At 36.5% G+C, this 14,541-nt stretch overlaps 2 protein-coding genes across 3 annotated transcripts; both read right to left on the reverse strand.

Moving 5' to 3' along the window:
* Positions 1-1,133: 1,133 nt before the first annotated feature.
* Positions 1,134-9,424, reverse strand: LOC102221456 (methyl-CpG-binding domain protein 3-like). Of its 2 annotated transcripts, none has more exons than XM_005797098.3 (7): positions 9,264-9,424; positions 7,226-7,382; positions 5,523-5,660; positions 5,326-5,416; positions 5,057-5,234; positions 1,898-2,053; positions 1,134-1,812 (listed from the first exon to the last, which is right to left on the reverse strand). In XM_005797098.3, exons 1-6 carry the CDS (start codon positions 9,275-9,277, stop codon positions 1,903-1,905), a joined length of 729 nt encoding a protein of 242 aa, XP_005797155.1. In that variant the 5' UTR covers positions 9,278-9,424; the 3' UTR covers positions 1,134-1,812; positions 1,898-1,902. The 2 variants fall into 2 exon arrangements, with proteins under 2 accessions (XP_005797155.1, XP_023191624.1); XM_023335856.1 differs by lacking the exon at positions 9,264-9,424 and adding an exon at positions 8,831-9,251.
* Positions 9,425-10,142: 718 nt separating this feature from the next.
* Positions 10,143-14,002, reverse strand: LOC102221718 (cytochrome b-c1 complex subunit 10-like). Its single transcript, XM_005797099.2, has 3 exons — positions 13,881-14,002; positions 12,409-12,550; positions 10,143-10,496 (listed from the first exon to the last, which is right to left on the reverse strand). The coding sequence occupies exons 1-2, from the start codon at positions 13,928-13,930 to the stop codon at positions 12,430-12,432; spliced, it is 171 nt and encodes a 56-aa protein (XP_005797156.1). The 5' UTR covers positions 13,931-14,002; the 3' UTR covers positions 10,143-10,496; positions 12,409-12,429.
* Positions 14,003-14,541: the final 539 nt, after the last annotated feature.

Here is a 14,541-nt window from a genome sequence, read left to right on the forward strand (position 1 = left end):
GGCTACCAATGAGGTGTTTGGGGTGGTCCAATTACACCTCCCGAGTGATGCTCATGCTCAGTGGTATTGTTTGCTTCATAGCTTATTTTATAGCAAGAGGCATAACTTGGCAATGTCTGATTACTGACCTTAAAGCACTCCGAAGAGACCATTTATGTGTATAATAGGCTATGCATAAAAAAAAATACATGTCTTAAATACAAGCCCATGTATGCGTTGAAATCACACGACTCAAATTAACTCTACGATTCAAATAGCTGGTCTTATATCTCAACGCCTTTAACAATTAATCAAAAATAGCAATTGAAATAATAAAACACTTGAGCTAAATTGTGATAAAGGATGCACCAGCAGCAGAGGGCGTTCCTCTACACCCTGATATAAAGAAACTCAATCTCACTTTTCTTTTTTTTCATGACCTCACTTAAGGTGAAACAGGAAGGAGAGGGGGTTCTGGGTAAAAGGTCTTAAATATATACTGTCTCATACAGTAAAGGTATTGTTGAAAACATCTCTTTCAGCTACTTCTGTTCGATTGATACATCTTATTTCATAATTTGCCAAGTGCTGTACGGGCGTTTGTTGCAAAAACACATTAGATGCAACATTTCAACACATCAGCAATTACCTTCCACAGGATATATTGTTGTGAATCCCCAGTTATAGTTTATAGAGAAGGCACAGATTGAGGATTTTGGATTCCTGATCAATTATTGGTCAAAACACTCTAAATTGTTATTATTATTATTCTGACAAGTAATTAAAAAATAATTACAGTGCCTTGTGGAAGTATTCACATCCCTTGAAACTTGAAACTATGAAAATCTGAAAAAGGAAAACAAAAAGTATTCATTAAATATTATTACTCTTTGTATTACTGTTTGTGTTGAATTTAATAAAAAAAAAAAAAAACTTGGAAGCCCATGGTAACTTTGGAGGAGCTGCAGAGAGCCACAGCTGAGGTGATTAGATATTAGACAAATCTGGCCTTTACAGAGGAGTGGTCTGACCCAACATGTTAAAAAAAAAATCATGATAAGCCTGTGGTTGCAAGGTGGCAAAATGTAAAAAAAAAAAAGCTTAAGGTTTATAAATATTTTTGCACTGTGTTGTCGGTGAAACAAACTCATGAGTTATAAAGAAGCTGCATTTATTTCACAAACAAAAATAGCATAAGGATGTACAGTACATCGGTGTTGCACAATTTCACTTGTCTTTCCAAATCTTTAACGTTACTCTCTAAACTTTAATGTTGTTGGCAAAAGAACGCAAACAATGCAAATATAACGACTCAGGCTTAGTATAAGGAACAAAACTAACCGTAAAACTTGAAGAAGACAGTCTTTTACTGACGGCCACATGAGTGCCGTGTTCGTATAAAAATACTGCAGCTTTTCTATGCTTTCAGAAACACACCGTATAACAAACCACCTACAGAATCAGTAAAATATAAAGCAACGCAATCTGGGAGAACAGTTAAAAATATACAGCCTTTGCAGAACCCACATCGACATTATAAAAACACGCAAATTCACATATGTGAGGTTTGTAACTTCAACACTGAGGTTAAACAGCTGGAAACTAAATGTAACACTGCATTGTATTGAACATCTTCCACAGCTGCCTTACATTAGTAGAGGTAAAGGAAAAAAAGCACCCTTTTAGGATTACACTACCAAGTGTAAAAATGTAAAACAATAAAGATGACAGTCTTTGTTTGGGTTAGGGAAAATTTAAAGATCTCTTTTTTTTCTGCATTCGAAACAAAATGGAGTCTTTTTTTTTTTTAGTATATGGAGTCTATCAGCAAACCTGAAAAGAGACGAGAAAAAAATGTGTTACTCATTCGGGAAGGTAATACAGTTTATATTTCTGTAAACTATATGAATCCGTCTACCTCGGCTATAACTCCTCATCCTCCAGCAGCTCGGTCTTCTTCTCCACTTTGTCGTCTGCTGCATCTGCAGCAACATCCTCTATGTGAGCAAGAGAGTCGGCCATCAGGGCCTCTTCAAGTCGTCTCCTCACATTCAGCACCAGGTCCTCCTGCCTCCTGCACACAGAAACACACACAATGTCAAAGATGACATGTTGTGGCTCTAAAGTTACACCCCCCACCCCAACACTGTCAGAGACTGGCAAAATGTAAATACTTTCAATCCACCACAAAACATCCATCTGTATATAAAGGTCTGTTGACTGATTAATCATGATTAATCACACACTGTCCATAGTTATCTTATTATTCAAAAATAACTGCATTTTAAAATTTCTTTTAATGTACCTTAGCAGAATGCTTATAGTATTATTATAAAAATAATAAAATATGAATGTTCTTATATGCACTGAAATGGATTTACTTGTTTTATGCAAGTTAATGTTTCTTTTATAATCGCCACAATACCATAAATGATAATTATAAAAACTATTTTACAGAAAAATCTATAAAAGGTACTTTCTCTAAAAGATTTGTCAGAAGTACTCATACATGCACTCCTGCATAAGATAACCATGCAGCAGTACAGTTATTTGGTACAGTGAATTTTCCTCGTGTCATGAAAGAAAATTAACAAAGGCAACAGATTTTAAATGGGATTATAAAAATGAAATTAAGAGCAATAAATAAACTGCAGCAACACAGAGTGTAATACAGAACTAGAAGTCATCCCATAAAGGGCTGTTAATAAGACTTAGTTTTGGGCAGTTCCTTCATTTGTTTGATGGAAACCCCTAAAAACATCAAAAAGCTCTTATGGAGGAAATGGATCCATGAAATCATGACAAAGGTTTCTTTCCTGAGGAAAATTTACTAAGAAGAGCTGATTAAAAACAAAAATCCTTGGAGTTGCCTCAGAAGTGAATAGCTGCATATAAAATGATGCTTTACTATGGTTTGTTTACAGCTGCTAAATAATTCTGGGGGTCTTCCCGTTTCTCTGGCTCTCAGCTGTGACTGAGACTCACAGCTGCTCTGCGCGCAGCGCTCAGAGCCGAGCCGAATGGGAGGAGAGGTGGACAGGAGGGGAGAGAGAGTGGAGCTGTTTTCAGAGACAACTTTCCTAAGAAACGGGAGACTAGCCCCACAGCTGAAACAGAGAAAGAAATAACTTCACTCCACAGTGCAGACGAGGTTTACATAAAAATCCGTGCCTTAATCGTGTGTTAAAAATTAACGCACGATTAATTTTGGTCATGATTAAAGTCGCTTGACCAGAGTCGCAATGTAGACTTGTAAATTTAAGAGTTTTTATTGGGGTTTTTAGCTCCTTCTTCACCAAAATAGACCAGAGAAGCATCCATATTATTGCAGACAAACTCCAATTCATCTAATAATGTGCCTCCTCTATGCCATCATCACTCAGAGGCAAGGCATCCAGATCCCTAAACTCCTCAGTTTGAGTAGAGTCCTCAAGTTGAGCCTTTCCACGTTTTGCCAAGTTGTCACTCCAAACTTCAATGTATTTTAGTGGGATTTTATGCGAAAGATCAACATAAAGTAGCACATAATTGTGAGACGAAGGAAAATGAAATATGGTTCTCAAAAAATCTTCAAAAAAAAAAAAAAAAGAAAAAGCCAGAAGTAGTCATATTTGCAGTTTGCTACAAAACGTGTAGGAGGCACAGCAAACATGCTTAACAGGGTGATCTGGCAAAATGAGACAAAAATCTAACCTTTAGACATGCTAGAAATGAATGGCAGAAACCAACTCTGCACATCCCTCTGAACACACCATCACTGCAGAGAAACATGATGCCGGCAGCATCAAGCTGTGGGATTGATTTATTCAGCAGGGTCAAGGAAGCTGATGAGCGTTGATAGGAGGATGGATAAAGCTAAATGGTTGAAGAAAATCTCCTAGAGGCCGCAAAAGGCAGGCCTGCTCTAGACTGGCAGTTTATCTTCCAGCAGGATAACAAGCTGGAGCTACAATGGGATGATTTAGATCAAAGCATATTTGTGGCCCAGTCAAAGCCCAGGCCTAAAAATACTCCACAATCTGAGACTTCAAAACATCTGTTCATGGACTCATCATCCAATATAACTGAGCTGCTGCAATAGTGGCAGAGCCAAACTCCAGAAGCAATTAAGGGGTTATTGAAGCCAATTATGATAATTGTGATAAAATGAGTAAAAGCAAATGAAAGCTGAATCTAGACTGAAGTGAATAACATGAGCAGAAACTAGTCAGACCACAAACACACAGCAACCTACCCAGATGAGAACTACTGAGAAAAAGAAGCAAAAATGACTGGAAACAGAAACTAAACAGCTGAAAACATGTGGATGAACATGATCTTTGTGCAAGCAGTAAAAATATACGTTTTTAAATTAATTGCACAACTAAATCCAATTTAAAAACATTTTTTCATAAAAGATATCAACATTTCATCTAAGTGTTATCCACTCTACAGTTTTGCTATAGAAGACCATTAGGATTTTTTTTTTCTAATTTTCTTCTATTAGGAAAAGAAACACTCAACGGCTTTTATCCCAGTTAAAACAAGAAAAATATTGTCAGTATAACAGATTTTTTAAATTATTATTGTTAAAAAGAATGCCTTTAAAAATGTTGCCAGGGTTGATTATATTTAAGTGTATTCTTTTAATATAAATTTTCAGTTAGAAATTTGATCACCACGGCAACCCTGGTTAGAAAACACCCTTCTATTGCTCACTTTTGTTTTATGAGTAAAACCAGAGAAATTCAGTTTAAACCTGCAATTAAATCACTTTATTTTCCCCAAGAAACTATTAGCCATTCATACGAGGGCACTTTTTTTGAGAGAGCTCAATATTTAATAGGAAGTCCTAGATTTACACATATTTTGTAATCATAAATTAGTTAGAAGTTGTAACAGTTTTCACCCTCTGACCCCAGAGTAAACAGACAACCCTTGGAAGCACTAATACAATCACAAGAATCACCTTTGACACTTCGAATAATCTCTTTAAAAACAGCTGGTTGTTCATTTGACGGAACTATTTTCTATAAAGGAAGCCAGAAACAATGGGTTCACACAAATGCTCTGTACTTTTAGCTCTAATTGATCCTACCTGATGTCATCATCAGTCACCACAAAGGCCTTGCAGAGAGGCTGGGCCGTGTTCAGCCAGACTCCTGGGTTTTTCTCCACCGCAGCTGTGAGCTGGCCAGTGATGGGCGCTGGGCTGGTGTGCAGCGCACTGGCAATGGCAGACAGGAGCGTTTTATCAGAACACACCGGCCCGACGCCTGAGGGAAAAAAAGGATGGGTCAAGTCAAGCTACAGAAAATGCTAATTTTGAACTCAACCTTCTTCGCATCTTGGTAGTCCTGTCCTCACCCTGCAAGCCTTTGGGAAGGTCCATAGTTTTCACCAGCTCTTCTGCTATGTCGAATGCATTTAACCCGCTCAGCTTCCGCTCCCAGAACAGCTGACCAGAGAGACAGATGTTAGACTTTTAGCTGGAAGCCAATATGCTCCTTATTCAGGGCAACATAAAAACAACGCCCTGACTTTTTCTCCATCCTCCAACTCACTTGCTTTGGTTGATCCACTGCCTTCTGAGGGTCTGTTTTCACCTTGTTGTTGGGATGATTAGTTATCTTAGTCACTGGCTGTTTGAAGATGGAAGCAGTCTGTCGAACTGGGAGTGTTGTGTTTAAATCAGGTTTGACCTGCAGAAGAGACAACATCACACAAATAAAACAAAAACAACAGCTTAAAAAGTGCATGTCTATTTGGTAGCATCACTGTTCTATTGTTTGCGTTGTCATTAGCAACTTAATTGTGGTGAAGTTAATTAAAACCTAAAGAGGTTGCTTTATAAGCATTACAAAAAAAAACTTTTAATATTGTTATGCAAAGCAAGAAAACGATATAAAAATCTACATATTTGGAGTTATTACACTTTTAATCCGCCTTTAGTTCCCATAGTTGCAGTTGCACAAAATCATGTAGGTTTATCACCAAGTGAATGATCATCAATTACACCAAACAGGTGCTAAAGATCATCAACACTCCACACTTGTTGAGGCAGAAAAAGCTGACTATTAGGTTTACAACTGAATGAGGAAGAGAAAAAAAAACTCTGCTGCCAAGCAGGTCAATTACCATGGCAACAAGATCAAACTCAAGGTAGTCACAGTATCTCACGAAAGTGAGAAAACCCCTCACATTTTTGTAAATGTTTTATTATTATATATTTTCATTGGACAACATGGAGGCTTGACACTTTGATAAAATGTAAAGCAGTCAACATGCAGCTTGTATTACTGTAACATCTCAAGATGTTATTCAAACTTCACAATCACAAAGAAGCTGGAAGCCTTGGAGATTGATTTCCAAGGAAACCTAATGCAGCAGATAAAAACACATTAAGCTCGTTTCCCTCAGGAATCAGAAGATATCCCGCAGAGCCATCAGCTCAGAACTGGTAAAACGCAGCATGGACTGTCCAGAGAAGTCAGTCAGACCAGGACTGATCTTCCTGGAAGACTTGTATCCTAAAAGCCATAACATCAAAATGAAACAAAGTCAAGTGACTCAAATTTGTGCAGAAATGGCAGCGACTCTGAACTGACGAGTCAAAAATGGGAAATATTTCCCTGAAAGCAGAAGGCATATTGTTATCGGGAAGGATAGAAAGTTGAACAATAATGTGTTTCTGCAGGCTATGAACGGAAATAAATGTTCTTTACAAGCTTGGTGCTGCTTTTCTGCATTTAATGGAAGGTTACATGAGACAGAACACTATAAGGATGAAGATCTGATTAGATCTGCATGATTTTTGGAACAACTTTCCAGCAGCACTGAAAGCAGATGGTAGCCACAACAAGAAAGGATGGATTTCTCTTTGCTTCGTTCACAGTGTTTTTTTCTTTTTTTACAACTTTGGCACAGAACTCTAAAAAGTGTGAGACATTTAAAAGTACCATTTATCTGTGACTAATATAATAATGCAATACATAACCGGAGAAGGCCCAACTATATACACACAAGATTTACAATTTTAAATCATAAACCCCTTGTTTCAGCTACTTGATGTATACTTAAATAAAATACAGTCTAAACATGTAAAGGCTACCAAGCTTTGTATGAACAAAAGCATTTAACTTTTCAATAAAAGGGGAAAAACCCTGTTGAAAATTGACAACAAAAAAATTATCTTAATAACTTATTTAATGTTAGTTTCTGGAAGGTTGTTGTCTTTATACCCTGAACAGCCTGCTGTTGATCTCACCTTGAGCTGATGGTTTACATCGTAGAGATTCTTGTGTCTGCTTCTCTGCACTTTGGTCTGCAGCGATCGTCCGGCCCGCAGCTGGCTGGCGTTCACATCAGTGCGAAGGTCGCTGCGGAAAATCTGTGGCTTGTTGAGAATACGCTTAACAGGTAGGCTGAAAAAGTAAAAGAGAGGGGAAAAAAAAAAGAAATATGATAACGTGTTCTTTTTAATTGTGCGCAAATGTAACATGAAATGGAACATTTAAGTAGGTTTACTGAAGTGGTGATTTACCAATATCACTTGGCTTTTTACGTTTTCTGCACCCCAGGGTTGTGTTACTCAGCTGTCTGTGGACGTCCACCTCTAATAGATGGAATGACATAAACATCAAGCCCATTTCTGTCTTATTTCTATTGATTTTTAGAGGTAAGGTCCAGTGAGTAAAAAGTCTGTGTAGATTAGGGATGCACCAATCAGACGTTAACAGGCTGATACAGATTTCCAGGTTTCTTCGAGATCTGACCTTCCTATTAGGTTTAGCTACAGATTTATATCTAAGGACTATTAAACATAAACCTAATTCATGGCAACTTTATTTTACATCTACAATTAAAACAAAAAGTTGGCTGTAAATTACATGAATGCCAATGGCCTCTTTACAGAAGTGGTAGAAACTACCCGATTATCCCTATGAATGCATAAAAGCACATGTCTAATATCTATCTGATTTTACAAAACTCAAAACAAACCCTCAACAACAAACATGCACTTTGTTAGTATGTTGACAGACTGAAAAAAATAGGATTTTTTCCCCCCCATTTTGATGCATTCAGAGAGCCGGAAAGAAATCAGACATTTTGGTTGTTGACGTGATTATCAACGATCAGAGAATTTGATAAAATATTGGCTGATTTTGATCATAGGCAAGTTGATAAGGGTGGAGCATTGCCTACTGTACTAAAGAAAAGTTCTGATGGGATTTTATGAGCTGCAAGAGAAGTGGGTTAGAAAAAAGGACTAGCTCTACCTAATAGTGTAATAATAAAAGTTTAAAAATGAAATGCACATCTAAATTCCAGAAAGTAATCTGTAAAAACTTAAAATTTTGTATCAGCATTTTAAGAGATGCAAAAGAAATATTCGGCATTTGAAACTTTCGACTGTCATCAAGAAGAGCATAAAAGCAAAAAGTGGTCAATTAGAGGATAATATCTATCACCACATCAAACCTTTTTCCATATTACAAAATACATTAAATGAGAGTTTCATAACTGAATTAAAAACTATTGTAAAAAAAAACCCCAAATAGTCAGTTGGATACATGAGGCCCCTACATCCTTCCTCTTTCATGTGTGGCCCAATACAGAGGTGACTGGATAGACTGGTAACGACAAGCCAGGGAGTTACAACAACCAGAAGTATTTTTTTATCCCTATTGTCACTAATAATAATAATAATAATAATTTAACTTGTTCTGAATAATTTTACTCAACTACAAATAACATTTTTAAAAAACAACAAACGTCTAATTAGTTCATAACTGACGGAAAAATACATTTAAGAAGAAAAACAAACAAATCTTAGCCACATATAGACACACCGTAAACAATTAATGCCAACCTGTGCAGTATTCCTCCCCGTCCTCCCATTCCTTAATTTTACTTTTGTGTGTGTAAAAGAAACGTTGGAGCGTGTCTTTGGCAGCAGGAAGTCGTCACAAGGTCCCAGAGAGGAGGGGGTCGCTGAATGAAGTGCAACACCGGGCCCTGCACCCTCGCGACTCAAGCGTGTGTAAACAATGAAACTTAGCTAGCTAATCAAGCTAGCGCCCTGGGGAACAACAACGACCCACACAACGTACCTTCCGCTTTCAGTCACATTAAACCATAAATTCAACGCACCCAATAAAATACCAACTTGTTTAAGACGGTGACAGAGAATAAACGTAACTCCGACATGTCCACATGCTAATGAGTGTTTTAACTACTCAACGAACGCGTGCCTGCACATCTTGTTTAGAACAACTCAACTAGCACGCAGCTCAACGCCTCACCTTTTTCTCTCCATTTTCCCGTTTTGTATCGCAGTGTTGGCTGGAGATTCTGCGAAGAAAGAGGGGAGGAAAAAGTCCGCTATCTACCTGTCCTAAATTTACAGTGTTTAGCTGTCGAATTCTGCTGTCAGGACTTTTTAACGCCTGCAGATCACTCCGCCTGCTGGACGCGCAGCATAATCTACTGTAATGCATGCGCCACACAACACTGTAAACTAGTCCGACTTTGACTATGCATCTCTGCTCTTAACGTTTTCACTTACACAATCAGAAAGCAGGAGCAGCTTCCACCTACATGTGACTTTTTACATTTTATTTATTACAAATAGACTGTTTTCATATGTTTGTAGTTTTAAAGATAGTTGTAATAAAACACCTTTTATTGCACTTGGGAAAAATAATAGTACACATTGGACTACACACATATTACAATAATGGAATAAGAATACAGCTTTGGATATAGAAACTATTTTTGTTCACCCTAAAAACTGTTTTAAATGATATTCAGATCTTAATTTATAAACCTAAATATATACACACACATCATATTAGTTGATTTCAGGTCTTATGTTGGCCTGTAACTTAAGTTAGTGATAATTTTCTACAGTGAAATACAACTAAAGAAAGTAGCTCAACCAACTTTACTCCTGATAAGAATAATCATCTTTCACATACAACTCAGCTGATCCTTATCTCGTGGTCTCTTAAAGCAAGTATAAAAAGAGCCTTTTTTTCATAAAGGCACATTCCAGCCAATCAAAGATCTGATTCAGTCAACTGCAAGGAAAATCCCTCCAGGAATTGAATTTAGTATGTGAAAAACTACTTCAATCCTGTTTGTAGAAGTTTTCAGATGCTCATAAAAAATACTCACAAACACAAGTTAGAATACATACTTTACTTCTTCTTGAAGCAAAATCAAGAATCTAATTTGATCCATATAACACAATGATTTAAAGAGAAAACTAAATCCTCAGACTGCGCAGGTAGAGAGGAAGCAGCAGAGATGACTTTTCTTTTTCATCCGTACTTTTGTTTTACACTGGCAGAAAACAACAAAGACGTCAAATGCCTGGACGATTCCACTTAAAAGTTGGTGAAAGCAGTTCGGTGTTGGCTGAGGTGTTAGTGATGGGCTCTGCAGTGGGGCCACAGACCAATGAACAGGCTGCAGCGGCTCATGCTTGTTATGAACGTCTCAGTATCAGTAACAAGCAAGAAACAGAAACCGACCTGGGAAGAGAAAATGGCAAATTGAGATTTTTTCATTCAAATCAACAAGATTCAAGCACTCTCCATCAACCTCATGAATGGAGGTGTAAGACCAAAAATAAAATCATACACATGTATTCATGTAAGGCAGTGGTCCCCAAACTACGGCCCGCGGGCCAGATGCGGCCCGCCTCCACATTTGGTCCGGCCCCCTGAACAATACCAGAGTATTTTCATATATGTGCATTTTTATTTGATAAGTTGGACTTTTGCAATAAAATAAATGTTCCTTAGTAATGAACTTTATTTATTATTAACTACTAGTTAGTAACTGTTTTATACATGCATATAATTGACCCTAACCCTTTTTTTATGTGGAGAACCCAGTGTTATTTGGTTATTATTTATTTCATAAATAGTGTTATTTCCTGACTTTTGTTCTCTGAAGAATCCAGAAAAGGTTATTTGATTGTGCTTTCTGAAAAACAATACATTTTTATGTTTAGCACTCTTACAATCGTCACACTTTTTCTGTTACAAACTGACCCCGGCCCCCCATCAGAGAAGGGACAAGTTATGTGTCCCTCACAGGAGAAAGTTTGGGGACCCCTGATGTAAGGGGTTAATTACTTCATAGTAGACATATATACATATATACATATACACACACATATATATGTATTGCAGGGTTCAACATCATCCTGATATTTAAGCAGAGTTATTGATTGTCTCAGAATTTTGTTTTGTCCTACCATGACCAAACGTAGAGACTTGTTGTCCAGGGACTGAGTTGTTCTGTGTTTGTCTAAATATCTATCAGCAAATTTCTCACCTTCAGTCCAGGAAATCCTCCTATAATTACCCAACCATCATAACTGAGTTCAACATGTTCTGTTTGAAAAATGCTCTAATCTCTTTACTTCTTTTTTTTCACTTTTCCAAAAAAAAAAAACCAAAACATTTAGTCATTCTAGTAATCGAAGACAATTACTGAGCAGCCAGAAAGCAGCTTTGTTTTATGCAGCCCAGAAGACACAGTAAAAAAGTTAAAAAGTGTTACTACAAAATATTTTACTTGCAATTTAAGTGTGGGTGCTGAACTTAAATACGTATAATCACACTAACGTTACACAATCTCAGGAAAACATGACTTTGGGATATGACGTTTGTACATTGTAATAAAAATATCAACTCCAATCGTCACATTTTCATCACTGTGTGTTTTCCATCATCATAAAATTAGGATGTGTTGAGCCTTAGCATCTTGGTAAGTAAGGCTTTGCTGACACTGCTGGAGAAACTGTTTTTGGTTGTTGCTGCTCATACAGTCAGGTCACATTTCATTCAACTTTTACATGAAGTATTCTAAACTAAAATTTATTTTTGTAAACACGGCACACAATAAACTGTTAAATATAAAATGTTAAATCTACAACAAAAAAAGGATTAAGCATTTCCCTGTGAACACATAAGATTATTATCAAGTGTGGCCATAAAGATCAATAAATGTACCCAACTGTTCAAATAAGTCAATGACATGGGTACCTGAAATATTCTAACCTGATGAATATTGCATTCAATACATCTATTGTGAATGCGCAATGACGAGATGAAAGTGCAAATTAGACTAAATGTATTTTACAAATGGAAATTGTACCCATGAAAATAATCCGGACATAAAAAAATATACATATAAAAAAAAGAAAATCACGTGCTAATTTTCTTACTGTCATACAGTATTTTAATGACTTAGACAATATAATTTAAGAAAACATGTGAAACAGCAAAACAAAACACACAAAAAGAAATTCAATTATCATTATCATCATCTTGCTAGCAAGCAGAAAACAACAGTCTTCTTTGACGGTCAAAGCAATACCGCAAATCACACAGAGCCAAATGATTAATAAACACTGTGTCTCTATGTAGCTACCTTTGACTGACAAGTCTGCCTCTACTCGTCCTTCTTGAATTTGCCATTGATGTAGGGAACATAATCCAGAATCACACGCCAGTCTGTGAAGTAGACCAGGGCCACGCCTCCAGTTGTTCCCCAGAAGGTCATAGTGGGGACCCTGGAGAGTGGAAACAAATCACTCTGAGACACATAAGTGAGCCAAAAACCAATCTGTGTTTAAGGGAACCACATATTCAGGTGAAGCTAAAAGAAATTGCATTTGGCTGTCTGTTTAGTTAGCTGGATTAAAAAAAAAACAGTAGACAATACACATTCAACAGATAAAAACAAGCATAAAGAACCATGTCAGTCAAGCCTTACATCAGAAATTACACAGTAAATAAACACATAATAGACTAACATAGTCTCATTTCCAGAGGGAAGAGCAGTAGAAGAAATGGAGGTTAATAGAAAGATAATAAACAAATCCACGTCTCCCTGGGGGCAGTTTGGCAGCTTGTGGGGAAAGCTTTAGCCAGGCTAGTGTCCAGCTTATAGAGATGGGAATGCAGCACAATTTTTTTTACAAAGTTAATACACATTTGTTATTTCAAAACACCAGATACATTTTTCCTGATTGTTCACTCAAGTTATCACCCGTTTGAAATTAAGCAAACACAAGAGATTATTTTAAAGTTATGGCAGGGCCCAGGTTTTTAGTAACTTGCAAAAAGATTTTTTGATTCAAATATTTATCTTGAAGACAATGGAACAAGGAATACGGTGAAATTAAATTTGACATTTTCACACCTCCATTTTCTTCTTCCAAACTTACACAGACCTGGAAACTATTTAAAGAATCTAATTAAATTTATTTCCAAACTTGTCAAGATTGTGTAGGAACTCAGTTACTATGATCCCAGACAATTATGACTGGTTTACTCAAGTTATTAAAAATTAATGAATAGCTAAGACAGGCAAAACTATTATATTATGCAAAACATTCGTAGTAGTTCCTTTTCCAGTTCAAATGCTTGTACATATTAACATTTTAATGATATTTTCTTTCCAATCCCCTACGTAAAAGATTGGCATATTGTAAAAAGCTTTCAAATAATTTACCAGAATATCTTGATTCCTGTTTTTATTTTAAGTATTTGACAAATAAAGCCAGTTAGCTAGTTGTTCACCTTAAAATAACACTGAATTACACGGTACAATATTCCCAATGCTATATCGTAATATGGGAAAATAACAAAAAATAAACAAATAAATAAATAAAAAGAAAAAGAAAAAAAGAGGCTAATGCCTTAATGTAACATATTTGCAATTTCACGGGATTTTGACCCAGAATCGAGCTAGTAGCCTGAATTCATACCTATGTCCCCATTGCTATGACCTCGGCTAGGCTAACGGCTAATTTTAGGCACGACTAAACCACGACTCCAAGCTCCCAGTGTCAAATTTAATCAATTATTTACCAACAAAAGCAATATGAAAGCACATACCACGACTTGGCGATGGCCGTATACTTCTGACCGATCAATTTGCCAATCATTTTAGCTGACAGATGCCCTTCTACCTACAGGACGCGCTGCTTTAAATGGTGAGAAGAACTTCCGCCACAACACATCCTAATTACTTCCGCTTATTTACAAAATAAAAGTTGTGAGCTGTCGTGACAAAATAAAAGCAATCTAGTACTCCTATTACATCCCTCCCAAAAGTCTATGTTTTCTTAGTAGACTTCCAGAATATGTTATTACTTTAAGTATTTAAATGAAGTTTTTTTTATTGACAACAATAAAATGACAACATTGATAATGTGTCTCAGTTAGTTTTCATTTACTACTTTTTCTTTGTAGAATATTATCTGTACTTGTTCTGATGTCAGTTTTTTTCGTAACTACCACTACTTCTTATAGATTTACATATAAAAATTAAAATAGACTACCAATGAAAGCATTAAAGAACATTTTTATCGGCCCTTAGAACCGATACGTAAGCGGCGGACCATGATGAGTGGCAAGTTTGCCGCATAAAGCAAGCAACACAAGTAGGGGTCTATATATTTTTTTCGTGTCACAGAAGCAGTAATAATTACGTCCAATTCGTTTTCATTATCACTTAAACAAAAATGGACATCTTTATCTTCAACTTTTTAGCAAA

This window comes from Xiphophorus maculatus, chromosome 6, assembly GCF_002775205.1.
Source record: "Xiphophorus maculatus strain JP 163 A chromosome 6, X_maculatus-5.0-male, whole genome shotgun sequence".
NCBI lineage: Eukaryota > Metazoa > Chordata > Actinopteri > Cyprinodontiformes > Poeciliidae > Xiphophorus > Xiphophorus maculatus.